Here is a 21,870-nt window from a genome sequence, read left to right on the forward strand (position 1 = left end):
AACTAAAATTTTGACGAATATTACGAATTAAATTGGTAAGCACTTTAGATTTTAGGTACATTTGTACACAATTAGTTGTGCTTCCTTGTAAAATAAGAATCAATTCTTCTTTTTGACTCCACCTGTTTCGGTTTATAGGGCCTGTACGTACCACTAGACTGTTAATTTGACCAACATAGTATAAATTATACAATAAAAACATATCATTAGAACGAAAAACATCTGCACTTTTTGATCATATATATTTAATAATATATATCTTGTATTATGTTGGTTAAATTTATAGCATAGAAATATGTGTAGGATCTATAAACTGGGACGGAGAGTACTATTTGGCCGTGCAAAAGTTACTGCTTCCTGCTTTGGTTATGTCCTACTCTGCTGGTGCAGTTATATATTTTTCTCTAAGAAATTTGAAGCTGACTGCAGCATCGTTTTAAGAAATAAATGCAGAAAAAAGCTCTTACAAGCATCATTCAAGAAGAGACCTATACATGTTAGCTATGTTCGCCATAAAAGAAGCTCTAAATCCGAGTGAAATGATAAATACAATCTTGGAACTATTAACCAACGTAGAATTCGAAACCAAAATGTAAAATGCAGGCAATATACTTATATTTGGTGCAACAAGTAGCCTCGATGGTGGACGATTAAACAATCTCTAAGCGGGGAGAGGGCGATCAAGCATTACCAGATTCTTCTAGAATGCCGACGAAGGCCATAATACACTCAACATAACTACTACTACTATATTAAAGGGTAATAAACATCTTTTTTCTCACAATTTTGAGGAAGGCTGGTAATTAAGGTGATGCTGACACGTTGTGCTTCGGTTGGTTTAATTCCCGCTGGGATTTCTGTGTGTACAGTTTTGATGCTTTCTAGAATTTAAGTGTACAGTCTTTCATTTAGTGGTAAATTTGTGCCGGGATGCTCTGGTGCCTTCCTCATGTGGCTGTAGCTGGACGAGGCTGGGACTGTGGTGGGCCACCGTGGGTAGGCACTTGCACGGTGGTTTTTTACTTAAGCGGTTTCAAGTTCTTATCCACGAACAATCCAGAAGAAATTCGTGGCATTGTTGGATGCATCCAGTTCAACACGTCCCCATCTAAAATTCATTTTCCTCTGTTCTTCCCCATGATCTTATCCATTAACCCCTCTCTACTCCGCCGCCGGTCTCCCATGGAGATCTCCTCCATGGCTGCATCGGTCACGAACCCACCAGCACCATACCGGAGACCCGCGTGAGCAGGCCGAGTCCGGCGTGCTGGCTACAAAAACGAGGCTCTGCGGCGGAGGATGCCGACGCGGTGCCGTATCGTGCCGGTGAGGAGCAGCGTGGGAAGAGGTCTGAGCTCGCCGAGATTGTGGTGACGGCGACGGTGATGGCGGCGGCGGCGGCAGCGGCGATGACGTTTCTTTCCCGGAACAGAGGGAGAGGCTTAGGTTCGCCAAACCGCTGCCCCGCCGAGCCGCCCCTCCCACGTTGAGCGGCGGCGGGATACGCGCCACAGCGGAGGCTCAAGGGCCGATCCTCTGCCCCTCGGAGCCACCTCTCCCGCGTGTTACGGACGCTATCCCCCCACCTCCACCGGCCTGCCCCTTCCCGTGCCCGACCCTCCCGCCCCGGTCTCTTCTCCGCCCTGATCTCCTCTGATGCGGCGGTTCACTTGCGGAGGGAAACGCTGGAAGCGCTCGCCGACGTCTTCGATGCCGCAGCGGCTGCGGCAGGTGGCCGGCGCTGTCCAGGGCCGGTGCGCGGAAGAGGTCGGACAGTTACCTGTACGTATTATGACATATTATTTTCTCTGTATTTTAATATTGATTGTGTTCGTTGCCGCAGATAAGCCCTGACTCCTGGTGCTTTGACTCTGTTCTCCTTGAGGAGATCACGTTTCTTAGGTTTGCACTTTGCAGGCAGCTAACTAGAGTGTGCGTGGGCACAAGTGGATGTGTGTGTCAATTGATATTCAGCATCCACGACTGTCAACAGAAGTGCAAGAGCCTACCTTCCAGCTGTGTAATGCAAGACACTGACATAAGGCTACAGCCTACAGCAAGGTAACCAATACCAAGTTAGTCCTCTAACACGAATATAAATAAGTAATAATTATATGGGGCTGTCAAATAGTGATACCACTTCATTGCAAAAAAATGTTGGAACATACAAAGCTAACAGAGACGTCATTGTATTTCTGGGCTTGAATTTCTACACAGAAGTAACTGATCCAAGTTTACTTTGTAGCACTAGAAGTAGCAATGTTACTTCCACTACTTCTGCTCTGCCGCTTTGCCTTCTCTCACAACCTGGGGACAAATTGTTGAATCTAACATACTTGAATTTTCTGATCGAATGAACCTATACTACTGTTTTTCTACACTATACATCAGTTCAGAATAGTGTTTCAATTTTTCTTCCACAAAAGTTATTTCAGTAAAAAGCACCAAACTACTACACCAAATATAAATCCTTAAGAATATTTAGCATTGAATATGGCTCAGTTAGTTGTTAATTATCCATTTCTTCTAGGATGGGGATCTCTATTGAATGGGTATATGAATCGATAATACATTACTCTATTTTCAAGTTTCGGTGAACCTGAACTCTTTTGAATTGTTTCGTCATAACATAAACTCTTGGTAGACAGAAAGTTCACACCATACTTCCTTTGTTTTCAGTTATTCCACTAAATAATCCTTAGTTAAAGAATAGCCAGTGCAGCTTGATTGGTCTTAAATATCTGTATGAATTTTACCAACACCACTGTCATTCTCGTGACACTTACCATTTTTATGTTGAGGGAACCTCGCTTTCTGCTACATACCGGTTGACAGTTCAAATTTGGTAAACTGGAGTTCTTTGCCGGTTTGCATGGTTCTGAATTAAGATATATGTCAACAATAATACTTAGAAGATCAAATATAGCTATTACTGATAATTTCGTATATTTCATTTTCTTTTGTGCTTTGCCAAATTTACTCAATATATGTTGTGTTCACTATAAATCATGCAAACCCTAATTCCATATTCAATCCATGGTCTTTTTTTCTTACAGCTTCTGTAGTTTTCTATGTGCCACAACCAGCCGAAAGATTCTTTGTGGAAAAAGGGAGGTAAGATTTCAAAGCAACCTACATTATTTAAAGAGCAGTGTTTCTTAATATATAGGGTCATGCGATTGTCTCTCAAGCCTTTCGTCAAGCCACTTACTTTCATGTTGCTCCCAGGTTGTGTAATTTTGGCAACCTTCAAAATTTGAAAGTAAATTTCCATAGATTAATCAAATTCAGTGGATAACACACCACTTTGTATATGGGTTTCTTTTCCTAGCACTAGCTTTTACATATGCCCATCCCACCTTTATGCTGACATTTAGAGATATTCTTTAAAACATATGCTTACATGTGTTCTTTGAATTCGGCGAATGATGCATCAATTTGTTTACAATATTCTTTGCCTAGCATTAACTTTATATGCGTTAGTTTTCTCCATTGCCCATTCCAATTTTTATGCTTATGTTAAGATATATGTAACCTTTAGTTATAATTCACAGGCTTGAGACTGCACTTTTCCTGTTGGCCTGAAAGTGCATAAATATTCGTTATTTCTATTTTAAGTCTCTGAAAAATAGATACATGACTTTTCGAGGAAAACTAGGTATAAAGCAGCGTATGTTTTTCTTCTTGGTGCCTATTGTAACAAGTCATCCCAAGCAACATTCGTCGAAAATAAGAAGTCATCCAAGCAACATTCCTCGAATGAAAGGAAGTAAGCACAGCATCTAATTGGCTACATCTAACTGCTGGCAAAACCCGCATGGCAGGCTAACTGGTTTTGGACATCACTTTGACTACTATAGAATTAGGATAGTCGATCGTTTCTGCCAAGACTCACTCTGACGTCAGGTCTAATGTTTTCAGGTCTTCAATCTGGGCATGATAACTATTATGTTTGAGAAATCAATATGCTAGGGATTATGCACGGTGGTGGTGGTAAGGTATATTCAGTAGCTCCTTCGTTGCTGCAAATATTGGAGGGTTTTCAAATGAGATATGCTATCATAAGTTGGAATGGTAATTTTTAAAAGTGTAGCATGGTGACCATTTCTCTGACCATCTGCCTATAGATTTTATTAACTCCTCCGACTTTTCGGTTTTAATCAGCGCATGAACACAGGACAAACGAACTAGCAGTGGTTCCAATTGAAGTCAATTAAATGGGAGCGGAGTGAGTATTATAGATCTTGCAAATGAAGTATTCTCTGTAGAGCTACTTGAGTATTCTAGAGAAAATATTGTAGCCCTTGCCATTTTTTCATAGATGTTCACGACATATCTGACTAAATGGATTCTTGTTGTGATTGAAGCTGGGATTCATCCTGTATGTACCTGCCATCGCTTCATCTGCTCCTCTCATCTTGTGATACTACACAGTTTTTCCGATCTCTGTCACCTAATTGTCCTCCTGCAGGTACACCAGAAGGAGATCAAGGCCGAGAAAGGATCTCTGCTGATGTCACCACCGACAATGAAGGAGGAGATGCAGAGCGCAATTGGAGCTCCGCCTGGCTCTCCACCGTTTTAGAGCTCCATTGCGAAACGACCAGCTGCACAACCGAGCGCAAAAGGCAATAAAAGGAAGGCCGGCAAGAATCCGAAGGGAGTAGGTCAGGAACAGGTTACACCGTTGTTTCAAATGCAGTCACCGACAACCCTTATGATACACTCAAGATTCCAAAGGCGTTCTGTCTGTACGTCATCAGTGATTTTCCACAGAATGTCATGCTCGGCAACACCATTGGAGACACATGGAGTGTTCGACTGGTGAAATGGAGGAACCACATCTTCATTGAGCACGGATGGGATGCATTCGCGGAGGCCAACAACATTGCGGAAGGTGATACTCTGTTCTTTACTTACACCTGACGTAGACAGCGAGATAGTTAATCATATGTGCTAAGGTCTGGCCACATGTTCACCTAAATGTTCAATTACTTGGTCCATCTGATGCTGCATTGTATGAATAGCTATTTGTGTTTATGCTCTTCTAAATGAGGTGGAAATATTGCCAGTTCACAACAAAATGATGTTAGCCTGTATGAAAACTAGGTGGTGATTTGCCTCTCCCTCACTCTCATTTGCACTGATCCTTATGTATCCCTGTATAGATAGGCTCCTTTAGCGCTGATGTCTGTTTCACGGTACCATATTATAAGACGGCATGCTCCTTCCATCCTGAGCACTTGATTGATTTGTTCAATGCAACCTGCCATTTTGTTTGAGACCTATCTTTTCAATTATAGCATGCAAAAATTACCTATATCGTACACCTGCAGCTAAAGAGAAGATCTTAGAATCGGCTTCCAAGTTATTAGAATTTATTTCTTGACGAGTCCATAAAGTTAAATACCCTGTACTTTTCACCTGCAAGAAATATACCATGAATTGTTTTATTCTGCTCTTAGATTTGATCTGGGTGCCATTGTAGACCTTGATATGTTTCAGGACATCGGCTACAGGGAAGAGAATGGGAGGATGCCTTTGGCGATCAGGTGGAGCTGTAATTGTCACGCAAGGGGACAAAGTTTTTGGAAGAAACCATATCTAGGCTGAATATAAATTGTACTCTATGCGATAGTATAGATCTTGAATTTTGCTTAGCAACTCCGTCCTTTCCTTTGTCAGTGGAAGGGGAAAACGGGCCACAGCTGGAGATTTTGTAGCTTACATATGAGGTTGGAACATAACCTCTGCTTTATTTGTGTTGATTATTTGTAGTTCTTGGTGACTCACCAGAATGAACACTGCTTATATGTCTTGTATGGCTGTATGATTTGATAGAATTCCACCATGGTTTTGTGACCAAAAATATTGAAATACACGTCGCCACAGGCCTACTAGCTTGCAGCAAAAATACTTTTAGTTCTTCAGCCCATGTTTACAAGAAAGGCGCGGTGTTATCAAGAAACTAGAAGTACTTTTTCAAGCAGTTTGTTGGTGCATATTAATTTTGATAATTAAGGTGTTAGAGATTTCCCTGCAAAATAATTCGGTACAGAAAACAAGTGTCTTGACTTTGTTGACAATTGCATGAGTTCGTAAAACTCATACTTTGCTGACTTCAGTAAGTCACTACGGTAAATCATCGACTATGTACCTTTTAATTCCCACACCAAATTGTGATATACACTAAATCCATGATGCTACCCTCTTTAATTATAAACTTGATTTCTCTTGCATGGTATGCTTCCTTGATTTGTTGGTACTTCACAGCGGATAAGCAATATTTTCTCAATTTATTTTAGCATTCTACGGAAGTTTAAATTAAATTTGCATGTTCAAGGAGCAATCAGGTCGCAAGGCCAAATATTATATTCACTTTCCTTGGCTTTCAGGAACAAAATGCATTGGTCTCCATGCACTAATCCATGTCTCAAACAATACTATAGATCTGAATGAAAATAAAATTACTCTTAATGCAAGAGAGGTCAGCCATTTCCACATAGGGGAACTTTAGGAAAGAAGATCACGTGAGTACATGAATAATGCTGGGTACTGCACACATTTTATGCAACACATGCACATGGAACAAATGGATTATTTAAATTCTCTCTGGATGCATTTCCCATAGCATTGAGAAGGAGAAGATCCTCTTCTTGCCTGAAAATTATTGGTATGTTAGTTATACCTTGGTACTATCCACTGACGAGTTTTGTTGTTGATTGTCACATGGTATTCAAGCCTTACTTTCTTTGAGTTATACAACAATTGTCATCACACAGGTCCACGATGTCACTGATCGGATGAGAACCGAGAAGCTTACCGCGTCAAAGAGTATTGGCTTCTTTGACGGTTGAGGACACTGATAATGTTGAGCAACTGATAAGGGAAACAATAGTCCTCCCAGTCATTTACGTCTTGGTTAGGGGAAAGGCAATCATTGTTCTTTATTCTGGCAACGAAGATTACTGGTGGGGAAAGCTGGGGCTGACGATACAAGGTACAGGAAAAGCGATCGTGCGTGTATATCATACATATATCATGTGCAGGCAAAATACAACTTAGTTTATCTCCCTGCTCTATAATAATGCCTTACAATTAAATTATTGTGATGGCAGTCACGACCGTGGGGTAACTTATCATTTATTTGATGGTTGGCTCCAAAGCATGCATGCACTGGACAGCAAGCCATTGTTCAGAAATGATGATGGAATGCACATGTGATTGCTTCAAATCATGTTGGCTTACTGATCTATGTGGCTGAATCAGCTAATAAATTTGTTCAAACTTTACATGTATTGCCTAGGATAAACAACTGCTTTATCTACCACTGAACTATAGATTTTGACTCATAGTTGTGTGCATCAGATATATATTCATGAAATTTTTATCCATAATCACTGCCACATGCATTGTAACCGCTATCGTCTCATCGGCGCGGCGTGCCGCCGCGCCACAGCTTGCTAGTTGGGTTAATTTGCCGACTGCCACACTCACTGTATGACACTCGACAATCTATTGCTGGGCATCTAGGTATTTGTCGAGTGCCCTCCACGTGACATGGCAATAGTATATAAAAATTACGCTTGGCGAATTTTTTTAAAAAAATGGTTATTTGACGACGGGCCGTGTTCGAGCACTCGGCAAATAGCAAGAAAAGCTCGGCAAAGATATGGCGTAGAGGCTCCCAGCTGTGACCATCCAGATGGGATGTTTTTCGAGTGTATGCACTCATCATTCCTTCGGGGTGTATGTCGAGTGTATACGCTCGGCACACTCGGCATACGGCACAAAAAAAAAATCTATTCTTGGACATTCCTGTATTCTGAAACAGGTATATATCTTTTATAGGCATCTGACCATATACATCACATCATCAGGTTTCTCATCTTTACAGCAGCCTTATATACATGTATGAGGACCCCATGCAAGAGGGGGAAGATTTCGGCCCTTGGTCAGGTGATTTCATACAAACCCATGTTTTGTGGGCCTGCAACATCTAATCTTTGTCTTTTGGTCAAAAGTGGTGATGTGGCATGATTTTACTCTGTATTTGTGTTAAGATAGGTCATAGGGGTATGAACAACCACAAATTAAAAGAGCCCAAGCTCGTACAAAAGTTGGGTCAGTGTGACCTCAAAGTAAGTTCAGATTTCCTGCTGTATAGTCTCATTTGTGAAGTTAGTGTCATTTCAGAATTTTATATTGATTTTTTCTCTTTATGTTATCTATATATAATCATATTAGACCTCGTGCAAAAGAGAGAGGGTTTCCAATACTTCTCACGCGATTTTAGGCACAACCATGTTTCCTGGGCCCCACGATGGGTACCCTTAGTTTTTCGGTCCCACGATGGGTACCCTTAGTTTTTCGGCTAAAGTGATGATTGCATATAATTTCTTTTTTGTGTCACTATGGATTATAGTAACATGAAAAATCTATAAAGATGATGATGATCTACATAAGAGTGAAATATAAACTTTTGTGTCTACGGGCAACACCTCGGAGCCACGCTGTGCATATCCAGTCTCTACAATCTACATTGGCATTCATCGATCATAATGGATTGTACAAAATAAACTCTTCAAAGTTGGCACATCAGACCTTGCGTACACAACAAAGGTGACTGACCATTCCAACGTGTGTAGCTTTGGAGTGCTCGTGGTTAACTTGTTTATGGGACATCATCTAGTCGATTTTTATTTTCCCCTCCCTCTCTTCCACCAAGGAATGGAAATCAGCCAATAACTTGTTGGACATTTGGAACAGTTGGCTTGAACGAGTGCTTGTAGTCTTGTTAGACAGTAATTAATTAAGAGTCCATTATTAACGCTCAAAGGAGCAATCTCACAGAGGGTGAGCTAGAGCACCTCGACCAAATCTTTCCTCCAGCTGATAGCTACCTTGGGTACCTTTTGTGACGCGTTTAACTACTACCAATATGGCTACGTTTTTGTCTAAACTTGTAGGATCTAAAAATCTATTTATAATTTTTATAATATTTTTGTATTATTATTTTAAATAGAGTTCTTTATACTACTGTTGATGTTTATTAACATATCGGCGAACTTTTCGTTAAAAAAAAACTAAGATAGAAATATGCTTGAGCCAACAGAAGATAGGCTTATGGGGTGGTTGATTATCCGGAGGTATCCATCAAATAAACTTGATTGATCTTAATTCTCAATTCGGGTGTTTGGTCTAGTGGTATGATTCTCGCTTCGGGTGCGAGAGGTCGTGAGTTCGATTCTCGCAACACCCCTAAATTTTTTGCCTTTTTTACATCCACGTCCCATTTTAGGTTACCCTGCCTTCGCTGTTGTTTGTTTCAGTTTGCGCCTCGCATATAATTTTTAAGCACCGTTATCGCACTGATGCTTCGTCCTGACATTTCTGATTGTGTTGAAAACTGGACAGGCGCCTCGCGTAAATTAAAGGAACTAACAACAAGCATCTCTCAAATGGTAGACAAGGCCACGTTCACGAGGAGAGTATGGACAAACGAAACCATGCAAAATGCATGTGCCATATTGAAGGTAAGAGCATCCCATATAACAAACAAATATCCCCCCCCCCCCCCCCCCCCCCTTCCCCCTCTCGTGAGTCTACAGTAACTTGAGAGCCCCTTCTTTTTCGCCGGCTCCCCTCTCCCTCTCCTCCGGCCGGCACCCCTCTGTATATAGTAGCCTAGGAGTAGTTTATGTTCCCTTTGTGGTGTCTGGCGATATGCCGGCGGACGGAGAGCTCCCGGTGTTTCCAAGCGGCGCTGGGTGGCCGGTGACGAAGATCTGGATGGTGGCAGCGGCGTGGTGCTGGTGGCCACTGCTCAATCTTCTTCTTTCCCCATCCAAGAATAAGCTTGAAGGCCCTAGATCTTGGATTTCGGGCCATGGCTGCTGCTATCTGCAGATCTGCGGCGGCGGCCCGTGGTTGGTGCCTCCTGCTCGATGCTCGCCGTGGTGGTGAGAAAGGCAGCAAGGCCCTTCCACGGATCTCTCTTCTCCTCGATCTGCGCCAGTGGAGTTTGCAAGCTTCTCGTCGGAGGACTTCCACGGCGCCACTGTCGCCGTACCTAATGGCCGAAGGGCGGCCCCTCTACCCTTGGAGGTTCATCACGGCGCCGCCGTCGCCGTATTCGTTGGTCGTAGGGTGGCCCCTCCATCCTGAGGTGACGACGCTCGTTCTTCGTCCTCATGTCTTCCTCAACCTCCAATCATCTAGACGGAGGCTCAATAGCATCGTCGGAGTTAGCTCCCGCCTCCATGCCCCAAATGGTTCTGTCCCCGGTGGCATGGAGGTTGGCTCCGACGACCTTGACGGCGGTGGATCTGGAGCTGGCCTAGATCGCGTTTCCTTTTTTCAGTATAAGGTCCTTAGTGCAAAATGCTTGGGTCGATTTGTAATTTCTCTTTTCTTCAGGACCGTTTATGTAATTTGTACTGCCACCGCTCATATGTCAACGAAAAAAATATATATATAACAAACAAATAATACATACAATCAAAAATTTAAAATATATTTTATTACATATGCGATTTTAAGAACTAGTACATGTCTTCGTAATCGTTGTAGTCATCGTCGTCGTTGATCGGTGCGCTCGGCTGGAACCTCTTCGGCAGCGGTGGTTGTGCACGCTGCGGGGACCGGTGGCCATAGGGGTGCAGCCTTGGTTGTAGTCACCACGGCGCGCACGGTAGGCGTGCTCCTCCTTTTGCCATCAGGACCGAGCGTAGTCCACCGGCATCGGCGGTTTGGGTTCCAGGGAGCCGCGTATGGTAGCATGCTGGCCGGATACTCCTCCGGGTCGTCGGCGCGTGTAATGGTGTGCGGCCATGGCGTACTCCGAAGGCACCTACCACTCCGGTTGCGATTGCACGACCCGCAGATGATCGCGCGGGGACGAGGGTTCTCAGATGGCGACGCCACCACGCCCACTGTCGCCATTCTTCGGATGGAAGTGGGGGTATCGCATGCGGGGGTAATCTCCCGCCATGATGTGGCCCATCACGCTTTCAAGAGTTCGGAAACCCAAACATAGCCGGCGGTCTGCCTCGTTGTTGTTCACAGGAGGTGGCCCATCTCCCTCGTACCCGGCGAGCTCACTCTCTTGTCGATTGGCGAAAAAGGGGTCCCAAGTCGCATTGTTGTGAGGATCCTAGTGGGGATACATCAATTGCTCGTGTGTGAGATCAACGTTAGTGGTGGGTGATGGCTGCACGACGACCCGCACCTTGTGAGCCGAGGGAGACCGTCACGGCTCCATCCAGGGGGGACACCGGTAGCCCGACGGGCAGCGGTAATTCGAGGCGTGCAGTGCCTCTGCCTCCGCGTAGGTTGGAGCTAGATCGGTAGAAGCCCTGAGAGAGCAAATTTGCAAACCTGAGTATAGATGTGCAGTACCAGTGACAGCCGCGTCTACATATAGTGAGAAAAGGTGGGACGAGGGTTCTCGGATGGCGACGCCGCCGCGCCCGATGTCGCCATTCTTCGGATGGCACATGCGGGGGTAATCGCCCGCCATGATGTGGCCCATCACAAGATAGCCGGCGGTCTGCCTCGTTGTTGTTCACAGGAGGTGGCCCATCTCCCTCGTACCCGGCGAGCTCACTCTCTTGCCGATTGGCAAAAAGGTGTCTCAAGTTGCATTGTTGTCAGGATCCTAGTGGGGATACATCAATTGCTCGTGCGTGAGATCAACGTAGTAGTGGTGGGTGATGGCTCGACGAGCCGCACCTTGTGGGCCGAGGGAGACCTTATAAGCACCTCCGAGAGATTAAATTCAAGAAATTAATCTTAGTTTTTAAGATTAACGAAGTCACAACATGCACATCGTTGTCGGCAGGGATGGTAATAATTAGGCTGCTCAACCCAATTAAACGCACTCACCCGCACCCTGCCCTTATAAGCACCTTCGAGAGATTAAATTTAAGAAACAGATCTTAGTTTTTAAGATTAACGAAGTCACCACATGCACATCGTTATCGGCAGGAACATCGACTCCCGCTAAAGAATATTTCGCTTTTACGAGACATTAAAGGGTCAAATATGAGATTTAAACTCTGGCAGATTAAAGATGTCACTGAATTCATATTCGAGAAATTTTTGGGCCCTGGCATTTCTAGGATGCTTCTACCTAACCAACGAATTGCATTACGACTTGGTTTTACTCTAAAATTGGGAGTTACCCTTGTTTGCCTTGTGCTAGACTTCTTCACGGCGCACAGTGTTCATCCAGCGAGCATGCATGTTGAGTTGTATATATACACTACTGCCGCAAACTGACCAAGAAACAGGCGTAATCCCTCTAGTGAAACGGTATCATGCATCAATTATCAAGGTGGCATGGTAATCAAGTTCAATACCAAATCTTCCCGAGGATATGAACTGAGCTCTAGCGAGACGGTACATAGGATAAACAGTGACGTTGCTTAGAACACAGTAAAAAACTAAAGGTAACTCATATAGCCTTCCATTCTAGCACGAAAGACACAAGACCATGTAAATTCAGGGGAGCCCTTCACCGGAAGTAGACGGATACGAGTGGGATGTCGACGTCATTGTCATCATCATCCTCACAGGCCACCACAACATCCAGATGGCGCCGGTACGAAGGCACCTCCATCTTGGCCACCTCCCTGGCAACATCGACCACCTTCCTGTCAAGCCGCTCCTTGTGCCTGGGGAACATGGAGTTGTACAGCAGCGAGGTACCGCACGATATGCTGTACGCGTTCAGGCCTTTCTCCTTGAGCCACCCCAGGAGCTCCCGTAGGGTGATGTTGCCAGTCACGGTCCACCGGTCCCAGACTGTCCACGTCATGTCTTGGTGCTTGAAGGTCTTAGGTGGGACCGGCTCAGCAATGGAGAATAGAGGGATGGCAAGATTTGCAAACGTGTTTCGGTAGTCTTCGACCTTGTGCCCACCGGCAAGGGCTTTGTAAAGCTCCAGGCAGACGAGGCCAGTGGCCATTGCAGTTGATGTGGCAATGGCAGGGATGATCCTGCCAGCTATGAATTTGGCCTTCAGTTTGTCCACTTCAGGAATGCTGTAATTCCTTGCCCTCATGTTAGCAAAACCAGCTATCACGTCCATATGGAAATTGGTGTCATCATCCTGCACATGCAGAAAAGCATATCAGAGACTCTCAAACTTGTATGGAACTTTGGACTACATGTGTTAATTCTAGAAATATATGACTGCCTACCCAGGGAAAACCTAAGACAAATAAGGCTTCACGTTTCAGAAGAAAAGGAAACCCTACTGAAGAAGAGTTATACACGATTAACAGGATATGCTGACCTTCTCAAACTGTATTGGGTTCATGTGGAACCCTGATGGCAGAGTTTTGGAAATTGCTTCTAGCTTCGCAATAAGCTCTTCAATGACAGCAGCATCATCCACAGATGCAGACGATATACTAGTTGCCTTCTCATCTGTTACAATCTTAACTCCCTGTTTTGGTTGGAATTCAGGAACAATCACCTTGTCGACAGCTTCAGCAGCCACTTTGTTTGGGGTTTTGGCCCAGTCAGGTATCGGTATTCCAAATGTCTCCGCCCTCAGTATCGAAGCAGCCAAAATAAAGTTAAGCTGTGTTGGATCTGTGGACGAGAATTCCAGAGGTCGTGGAAACCGCTTCGGTGCAGACCAGAATGGCGCACCAGAGCTCGTCATCGAATCTTCTGGGAAAGTAAAAGTCAGCTGCTTCACACGGTTGGCGAAATAATCCTCAAACCTAAGATACACCATCAATAAAACAGTGGTGAGTAACATGAAATCTAAGATTCAAAGAAAGGCCATGAAGAACCATAGTCCTGAAATCTAAAATTCAGAGAGGAAACCGGGAAGACCCATAGTCAAAAATAATGTGTTGGTTGCAGTATTCCATAATGTAAAGTGAAGCAGGTGTACACAGGTCAATGATACGATATCCCATGTTAAGCTAAGTGTAGAGACAGGTGATTGAAACTTACTTAAGCCGGGCCCAGGTAATACAGTCTTGGAACGTCTCACACTTGTCTCCATCAAGGCATTCAATAACACGCTCAAGCTGATCCCTAGCCTGCGCATCACCAGCAGTTCTTGCTGCACTTACATATGAGCTAGGATTTGACAGGAAACCATTTACTTCAGTGGGGGTCTTCTCAAATAAACCCTCAAACTCAGACCTAGCCCAGGTAAGGCAGTGATCGATGTTATGAGGAAATGAATGTACGGTACACATAGGTGCCTGCTTTTCAGGTGGATCTCTGGACGCCCCATAGTTCTCTGTCAGGTGAGGTATGACCATCTGTGTATTGCATTTAGCACCAAGAGTTCCAGATTCTAGAAGTGGCTTCTGGAAATATACACACCTGGAGTCTATGTACATTCTTGCAGTCACATTGTCAAGGGCATTGACAACAGCATCAAGGTTTTCCCAAAAGGCATCGTTAAACACATTTTCGGTCTCAGGACTTGCTCTGTTCTGAAGGGCCTCGACATGAAGCTTTGGATTAATTGCCATAGCAGCGGTAGCAGCAACTGTGGACTTGGGCTGCCCAATGTTCCAGTCACGGAAAAGAAACTGGCGACTGAGATTGCTCTTTTCAATAATATCATCGTCTGTGACAGTCAGCCTCCCATTCTGGCTGCAAGAAATGCCCATTAGTGCCAGGTTCTTCAGGAACTCACATCCAAGCGCCCCTGAACCAACCATAAAGATTTTTGCCTGCTCCAGTTTGCTTTGAAGCTTAGACCCAAACACACTGATCTGTGCATCATATCTACTGTTCTCTGGCTTCAAATCACCAGGCTCCAAAGGCTCAACAGGGAGAGACTCAACAGAATCAAAATAGAAGAACTGCAAAATCAAGACAAAAAAACATTATAAAATTTCGGCAAACAAACAGGATTCGTCGTTCAAGAACTGAGAAGGCGGATCCTAACCTGATAAAGAGGATGGAATTTCCCTGAGCATGCTTTCACAACCTCCTGGCCTACAATTCCACCAAACATTGCAGCCATAGGATTCAGAACAGCCCTGGAACCACTTGCGAAATGGTGCAGAAGCTTTTTGTCAATTTCTTCGAGTTTCCCATCACCTAGAGTTTCATTAATGCTTGTGGCAAAATCTATCAGCCTTTGCACATCATCAGTAGACCCAGCAACAGGGAATCGCTTCAATTCATTCCTGAACTTATCCAAAGCTTGGAAGGCCAAATGCAAAAGAGGAGGGCGGTCAAACTTAGAGAAATCGCTCATAAGAAATTCTCCTGGTTCTTTCATGGCCTCTTTCAAGGGCTTGAATTTAAGAACCTTTGGTGGCTTAACCTGTGTGACAATACCACCTCTGACATATGTGCCAAATGAGGAAGTGTCTTCTTCTAGGAAGAAAGAGTAAGGCCTGGCATTCTTGACCTTTCTTGGTTTTCCATCATTAAGCTCGGTCATTCCATGTACTTCAGAGAACACAACTAAATCACCATCCTGGAACTCCAGTCGTTCATCATCAACACATGAGACTAGTGCTGGGTTGTCATTACTGATCGATGCCACAATTCCTGTGTGTGGTTCCTCCCCGTCAACATCCAAAACAGTAAACTCAGGACCAAAATCACAAAAGACGCTGCCAAAAAGACCACGGACTTCAGACTTAATGAAAGCAATGGGTGGCTGATGACTGTGGCAGTAATCGTCAAACTCAACTGCCTTTTCTAAGGTGATATCAGTAAAGACAACAGCCTGTAAGGTCACAAGGAAACGATTATTGTGAGGATAAGAAATGACACAAAGAAGTACAATATAGACATACCAAGTGGGCAATATATATCATTTAATGCTCCTACGATGTTAAAAACATGTGTCGAACTAATATGCAATGCAAAAAAAAAACAGTTCACTGGCAAAAGCAACATGGCAACCTCTTTGTGGATCATACTGCATTGAGTATATGTCAAAAAATTCAAAGCAAACAAATAATGTGTTGGGAGAAAACAAGAAATGCTGATACATGTTTATCTTCACATCAGTTTGCACACTTTAATGGTGCTAGGCTTTGGTGTAGCTATTACTAGGTCCAACAGTCACTTACAATTCTATGTCATGGACAACGTTGCACAGGTTCTAATAGTGGGAAATGCAGCTACGGTAGCACCTCGGGGTTGGAGCCTGATCTCCCTTTAAGGGCATACAACCTTCAGTGCCTCGGTTGCCATGGCGGAAACAGCTAGTGCAGCCCCTTGTCTGATTTCCTTATTGTATCTAGACTGAATTACAACAATGGCCTCTCATTCTATAGAAGTCTTTTAGATAAGGATAGATTGAACAAAGTCATGTGGATAAGGCAAAAAAACTAACAAGGAAACAGAAGAAATCTAATCAAACTAATCTTAAGCATAACAGTACAAGGCTGCCTTGGAGACTAAGCTGCCAGCCTTATAGGTAAATAGCGCACATAGGACAGGCTCTAGATGACACTGAACAATGCACATTGGTAAATACAAAACTCAGATGACAAATAATGAGTGTGGCATTTTGGACAAAAGCCATGCAATTAAGGGAGCATAGAAGATACAGAAACCTGAGGGCATCTGAATGAGCTTACTTTTATGCTATTTCTCAAAAAGAAAATGATCATATAGACATCATATCTTGATCATCAAATCCTAAGCATGATTAGTAGTTTTCACTTTATTACTACTTTATTTATCCAAAGAGATATTTGCTAAAGCTAATATTCCTGAGCTAAGATCTATAGTTATTTACTTAATTACTTTGCATGTTAAGTTGTTTTAAAAATCTGATTTTAAACAAATACTTGTTGCAAAATTTGTATACTAAAACCAAAAGACTGTAGAAGCATAATAGGCACATAAATTAGATGGAAACACACAGAAGTAGAGGCATAATAGGCGCATAAATTAGATGGAAACACACAGAAGTAGGAAGAACATCAAGGAAGGGCAGATATCAATTTTATGCTCAAATACCTGGAAGTTAGAAAGCTGTTCCTTGGTGACTTCACCAGTTAAAGTAGATATAATAACAGCATTGTTAAGCTCTTGCAGCTTCTGAACACAGGCTTGAGCACGGTTTTGCCCAACATCCTTCTCTGAGAGGAAGAAGTTGCTTGACAAGTCCCATAGCTCCACATTACCATCATCGTGCAAAGTTACGGACTTGACACCCGCAAGGGCAAGGTTCTTTGCTGCAATACATGGATAATTAAGTAAATAAACTAGTTGTAAGACCACATTTGATTGTTTAGATAGCACAAAGCCACTTCAGATTTCACACGAGAATTTAAAAAGTACTCACCACCGCATGCCTCATATATTATACATATGAAACAAGTAAGACACAGATAATAAAATCTAGACAATCCTAAGAAAAAGAATAATTTCTAGAAAGGCGAAAGGCTCAAATAATAAAACCAATCCACCCAGATAAGCATGTAACTTAGTTTGATATAGATTAAACTATGAATAAAACTAGCTGAGCCAATAACTCTGTGTACCTGGCGCATCCACAACACTAACCGAGTGTTAACTTGTGTAGCCAGTCACATAAAGGACATCGCTAGTTCTAACCCAACGCAGTGTTGTCCATGGTAGTATAAGTTGAGAACTGAACTTCTGGAAAGAAAAGTTACAGAAGGGGAAACGGAGCGGTCCTCACCGATCTCGGCGCCGAGGCCCTGGAGTCCGGAGACGAGAACGTTGGAGGCGAAGAGGCGCTTCATGGTCTCGCGGCCGTAAACGGCGAGCTGGCGGCTGTGGAGGTCCTCGTCGATCTCCGTTGCCTTCCCCGCCATGGCCATCGCGTCGTCCTTGGCCTGGGCGTCGGCGCGGGCCTTCTTCTGCGACTCCTCGACCTCGCTGGCGGCGATCTCCCGCTTCCGGGGAAGCATATAGTGCGCAACGCCGCCGATGAGTCCGATGGCCGCCGCGAAGAACAGGCAGTAGTAGTATGCGGCGGGCGGGACCTTCGGTGCCAGATCCAGCGCGCGGAGGGACCTGCACCGGCCGTCGTCGTCAGGCGGGGAGCGCGAGGAGGAGGAGGAGGATCGGAGGGAGGGCGGAACCGCCGGAACGGAGCTCACCTTGGTTGGATTCGTCGAGCGCCGGCGGCGAGGAGCCTCTAGGGTTCTGGGGAGAACGAGAGACTTATGAGTCTTGGAAGGACCCAACTGCAAAATATTAGGGCTGGTCACCTATCTGCGACAGAATGACAAGTGGGGCACAGGGTTCCCGGGCCCACCTGGCGGTGGGAGCGACGGGGGCTGCTAGGGCTTTGCTTGTAGGCCGAGAGAACCTGATTCTTCCTTCCTCCACTTGGGCTCTCTGGGAGGAAGGAAAGATGGAAGATGCTGCAAAGTGGCCCCAAAGGTAAGGTGACACGTGGGCCCATTGTGGTATAAATGTTACTCGTATAAAGGTAAGGAGTTAGCAAGTCAAGGCAACAATAATTTATTGAGCAAGTCAAGGCAACAACAATTATTGTTGCCTTGACTTGCTCAACAATTATACCATGGTTTTAAATGTTGCTCAACAATTATACCGCCTCGTATGAGGTTCTAGGAAAGAAATATTGCTGCAAAGGGTGGTGAGTTAGGGGGTGCTTTCTCCAACCTCCCCTTTGATAGTTTGCAAACAATTCAGAATAATCCTGCAACAAGACCTCCTTACTCCTCATTTGGACCTTCCAAGTTGTCATAATTTTCCAGTGGTACATTATGCGCAAAAATAATTCTTCCTCAAAGCCTTATTGCAGAATTCTGCTGATTATAGAGGCCTAAAGGTCAATTTCTCAAATTAGTCATGGTTCCATTAAATGTGGATGGGGATAGAGCTAGACATTTTAGAAGAAATATAATTGTAAAAATAACTTTTCATGTCACTTATCTTGGGCTTTCCTTATGAAGAACCAAACCTACATCGGAATGTTTTCTTTGCCTGGTTTAAAGGGTAGAAACAAGGCTATGTGGCGTTGCAAAATTCTTGACTTATGCAAGGAAAGCTATAAATGGTTGAATCATTATTGTCATGTATTATTCATGTGCTTATTACATGTTGATGTCACAATAAAGTAGCGGGTACCTTTGGAAAAGCCCACATATGGATAATAAAAGTCCAACTTGGTAGCATTAAAAGTGGGACAGGGGGTCGTAGGACCCACTTGGCGGTGGAAGTGATGGGTGATGCTAATGTTTTGCTTGTTGGCACAGAAACCTAGTTATTCCTCTACTTGGGCTCTCTTGAAGGAAAGATGTGGAAGATGATGCAAAGTGGCCCCAAAAGTAGGGTGACATGTGGGCTCATGTGGGATGTAATTATTACTTTTTAAAACTTGGTATAATTAAGAAAACCACACTTTAAAATAAAGGATATAATGTATCCAAATGATAATCATCCAAAATTTAGATGATATTTTCTATGAATATTTTGGACAATGGTCTAGTTTCTACAATTGTTATAGAATTTATATCCACCGACTCGATTACACTCTAATTCATTAAAAAATGAGTAAGAGACAATGTTGTCTCATAAACTCGTGCTCAAAGACAGTTGAGTACACTACTCCATCTAGAAATATACATTAAGGAGAAATCCACACATGGATTGATAAAGTCACATTAAGTGAACCACTTTGGTAAGAAAATCCCGAACATGGACACCGAACAACAACGTGGTATCATGATGTGGTTGGGGGACCATTTTGTTCTTATAGTGGTAGAAGTGCGATAGGTGTTGGTGTGTGATACGTCTCCAACGTATCGATGATTTCTTATGTTCCATGCTTGTTTTATGACAATACCTACATGTTTTATACATACTTTATGTCGTATTTATGCATTTTCCAGCACTAACCTATTAACGAGATGCCAAAGAGCCGATTCTTGTCGTTTTTCTCGCTGCTTTTTGGTTTCAGAAATCCTAGTAAGGAAATATTCTCGGAATTGGACGAAATCAACGCCCAGGATCTTATTTTTCCACGAAGCTTCCAGAAGACCGGAGGAGATACGAAGTGGGGCGACGAGGCGACGCCACACTAGGGCGCCGCGGCCCAGGCCTTGGCCACGCGGCCCTAGCGTGTGGGCCCCTCGTGGCGCCCCTGACCTACCCTTCCGCCTACATAAGCCTTCGTCGATAATAGTTCCAGTACCGAGAGCCACGATACGGAAAACCTTCCAGAGACGCCGCTGCCGCCAATCCCATCTCGGGGGATTCAGGAGATCGCCTCCAGCACCCTGCCGGAGAGGGGAATCATCTCCCGGAGGACTCTTCACCGCCATGGTCGCCTCCGGAGTGATGTGTGAGTAGTTCACCCCTGGACTATGGGTCCATAGCAGTAGCTAGATGGTCGTCTTCTCCTAATTGTGCTATCATTGTTGGATCTTGTGAGCTGCCTAACATGATCAAGATCATCTATTTGTAATGCTACATGTTGCGTTTGTTGGGATCCGATGAATAATGAATGCTATGTTATGTTGATTATCAATCTATCATCTATGTGTTGTTTATGATCTTGCATGCTCTCCGTTATTAGTAGAGGCTCTGGCCAAGTCATTACTTGTAACTCCAAGAGGGAGTATTTATGCTCGATAGTGGGTCCATGCCTCCATTAAATCTGGGACAATAAATAATTGTTGTTGCCTTGACTTGCTAACTCTTTGCAACAATAAATAAAGGTAAGGAGTTAGCAAGTCAAGGCAACAATAATTTATTGAACAATAACCTTTGCAGCAGTATTTTTTTTAAACCATGGTATAATTGTTGAGCAAGTCAAGGCAACAATAAATAATTGTTGAGCAAGTTATTTTGGGACGAAAGGAGTATAATATATTGCAATGCTTCGACAACAAGGACATGGGGCCATGTGTGGTATAATTGTTACGCGTATTTTATATACTATTGCATATTCCAATACTTCAACATAAGGATATCTTTTATCCAAATGGTTTTCTTCCGAAATTTGGATGATTGTAATTTTTAATGAATGTTTCTGAAGCTTGGGTAATTGTTATAGGATTTCTATCCACTTACTTTCTTAAACTCTATTTCAAAAAAAGTAGAAAATTGAGTAAAATATATCATTGGTCCATAAACTCGTGTTAAGTACATTAACCGGAGGAATGCTCCGATTTTTTATTTTTGTGTGCCAAGTCAAACAAAGAACTTTTTGTTCTGAATTTGGATATTGAAAATGCCTTTGCCAAAACTGAGGATTCACATATAATCAATATCATGCATGTGAAAGGCTTTGGAAGGGAATGGATACGGTGGGTTTCATTACTCGATGGCTCTGACACGTCAGTTGGTCTTCTGAAATGAGGTTCTAGGAAAGAAATATTGCTGCAAAGGGTGGTGAGTTAGGGGGTGCTTTCTCCAACCTCCCCTTTGATAGTTTGCAAACAATTCAGAATAATCCTGCAACAAGACCTCCTTACTCCTCATTTGGACCTTCCAAGCTGTCATAATGTTCCAGTGGTACATTATGCGCAAAAATAATTCTTCCTCAAAGCCTTATTGCAGAATTTTGCTGATTATAGAGGCCTAAAGGTCAATTTCTCAAATTAGTCATGGTTCCATTAAATGTGGATGGGGATAGAGCTAGACATTTTAGAAGAAATATAATTGTAAAAATAACTTTTCATGTCACTTATCTTGGGCTTTCCTTATGAAGAACCAAACCTACATCGGAATGTTTTCTTTGCCTGGTTTAAAGGGTAGAAACAAGGCTATGTGGCGTTGCAAAATTCTTGACTTATGCAAGGAAAGCTATAAATGGTTGAATCATTATTGTCATGTATTATTCATGTGCTTATTACATGTTGATGTCACAATAAAGTAGCGGGTACCTTTGGAAAAGCCCACATATGGATAATA

General features: G+C 43.5%; 2 protein-coding genes and 1 non-coding gene across 36 annotated transcripts; 2 read left to right on the forward strand and 1 right to left on the reverse strand.

Annotated features, from left to right (window-relative positions):
- The first annotated feature begins 1,049 nt into the window (after positions 1 to 1,049).
- LOC127294702 (uncharacterized) lies at positions 1,050 to 5,869 on the forward strand. Of its 34 annotated transcripts, none has more exons than XR_011743043.1 (7): positions 1,051 to 1,767; positions 1,844 to 2,061; positions 3,057 to 3,114; positions 3,922 to 4,074; positions 4,165 to 4,228; positions 4,368 to 4,381; positions 4,472 to 5,869. XR_011743043.1 is itself a non-coding variant. In XM_051324573.2 (5 exons), the coding sequence occupies exons 1-4, from the start codon at positions 1,657 to 1,659 to the stop codon at positions 3,970 to 3,972; spliced, it is 438 nt and encodes a 145-aa protein (XP_051180533.1). In that variant the 5' UTR covers positions 1,051 to 1,656; the 3' UTR covers positions 3,973 to 3,998; positions 4,165 to 5,869. The 34 variants fall into 34 exon arrangements, 5 of the variants coding, with proteins under 5 accessions (XP_051180535.1, XP_051180533.1, XP_051180534.1 ...); XR_011743046.1 differs by having other exon boundaries at positions 3,922 to 3,998; XR_011743048.1 differs by adding an exon at positions 3,555 to 3,769 and having other exon boundaries at positions 1,050 to 1,767; positions 3,922 to 3,998; positions 4,165 to 5,869.
- Positions 5,870 to 9,190: 3,321 nt separating this feature from the next.
- TRNAP-CGG (transfer RNA proline (anticodon CGG)) lies at positions 9,191 to 9,262 on the forward strand. Its single transcript has one exon. It is a non-coding gene; the product is annotated as a tRNA-Pro (tRNA).
- Positions 9,263 to 12,305: 3,043 nt separating this feature from the next.
- Positions 12,306 to 18,225, reverse strand: LOC127294701 (ubiquitin-activating enzyme E1 2). Its single transcript, XM_051324570.1, has 7 exons — positions 18,084 to 18,225; positions 17,660 to 17,997; positions 16,972 to 17,189; positions 14,930 to 15,724; positions 13,975 to 14,843; positions 13,301 to 13,736; positions 12,306 to 13,114 (listed from the first exon to the last, which is right to left on the reverse strand). Exons 2-7 carry the CDS (start codon positions 17,889 to 17,891, stop codon positions 12,518 to 12,520), a joined length of 3,147 nt encoding a protein of 1,048 aa, XP_051180530.1. The 5' UTR covers positions 17,892 to 17,997; positions 18,084 to 18,225; the 3' UTR covers positions 12,306 to 12,517.
- Positions 18,226 to 21,870: the final 3,645 nt, after the last annotated feature.

Source organism: Lolium perenne, chromosome 4 (genome assembly GCF_019359855.2).
Source record: "Lolium perenne isolate Kyuss_39 chromosome 4, Kyuss_2.0, whole genome shotgun sequence".
Lineage (NCBI taxonomy): Eukaryota > Viridiplantae > Streptophyta > Magnoliopsida > Poales > Poaceae > Lolium > Lolium perenne.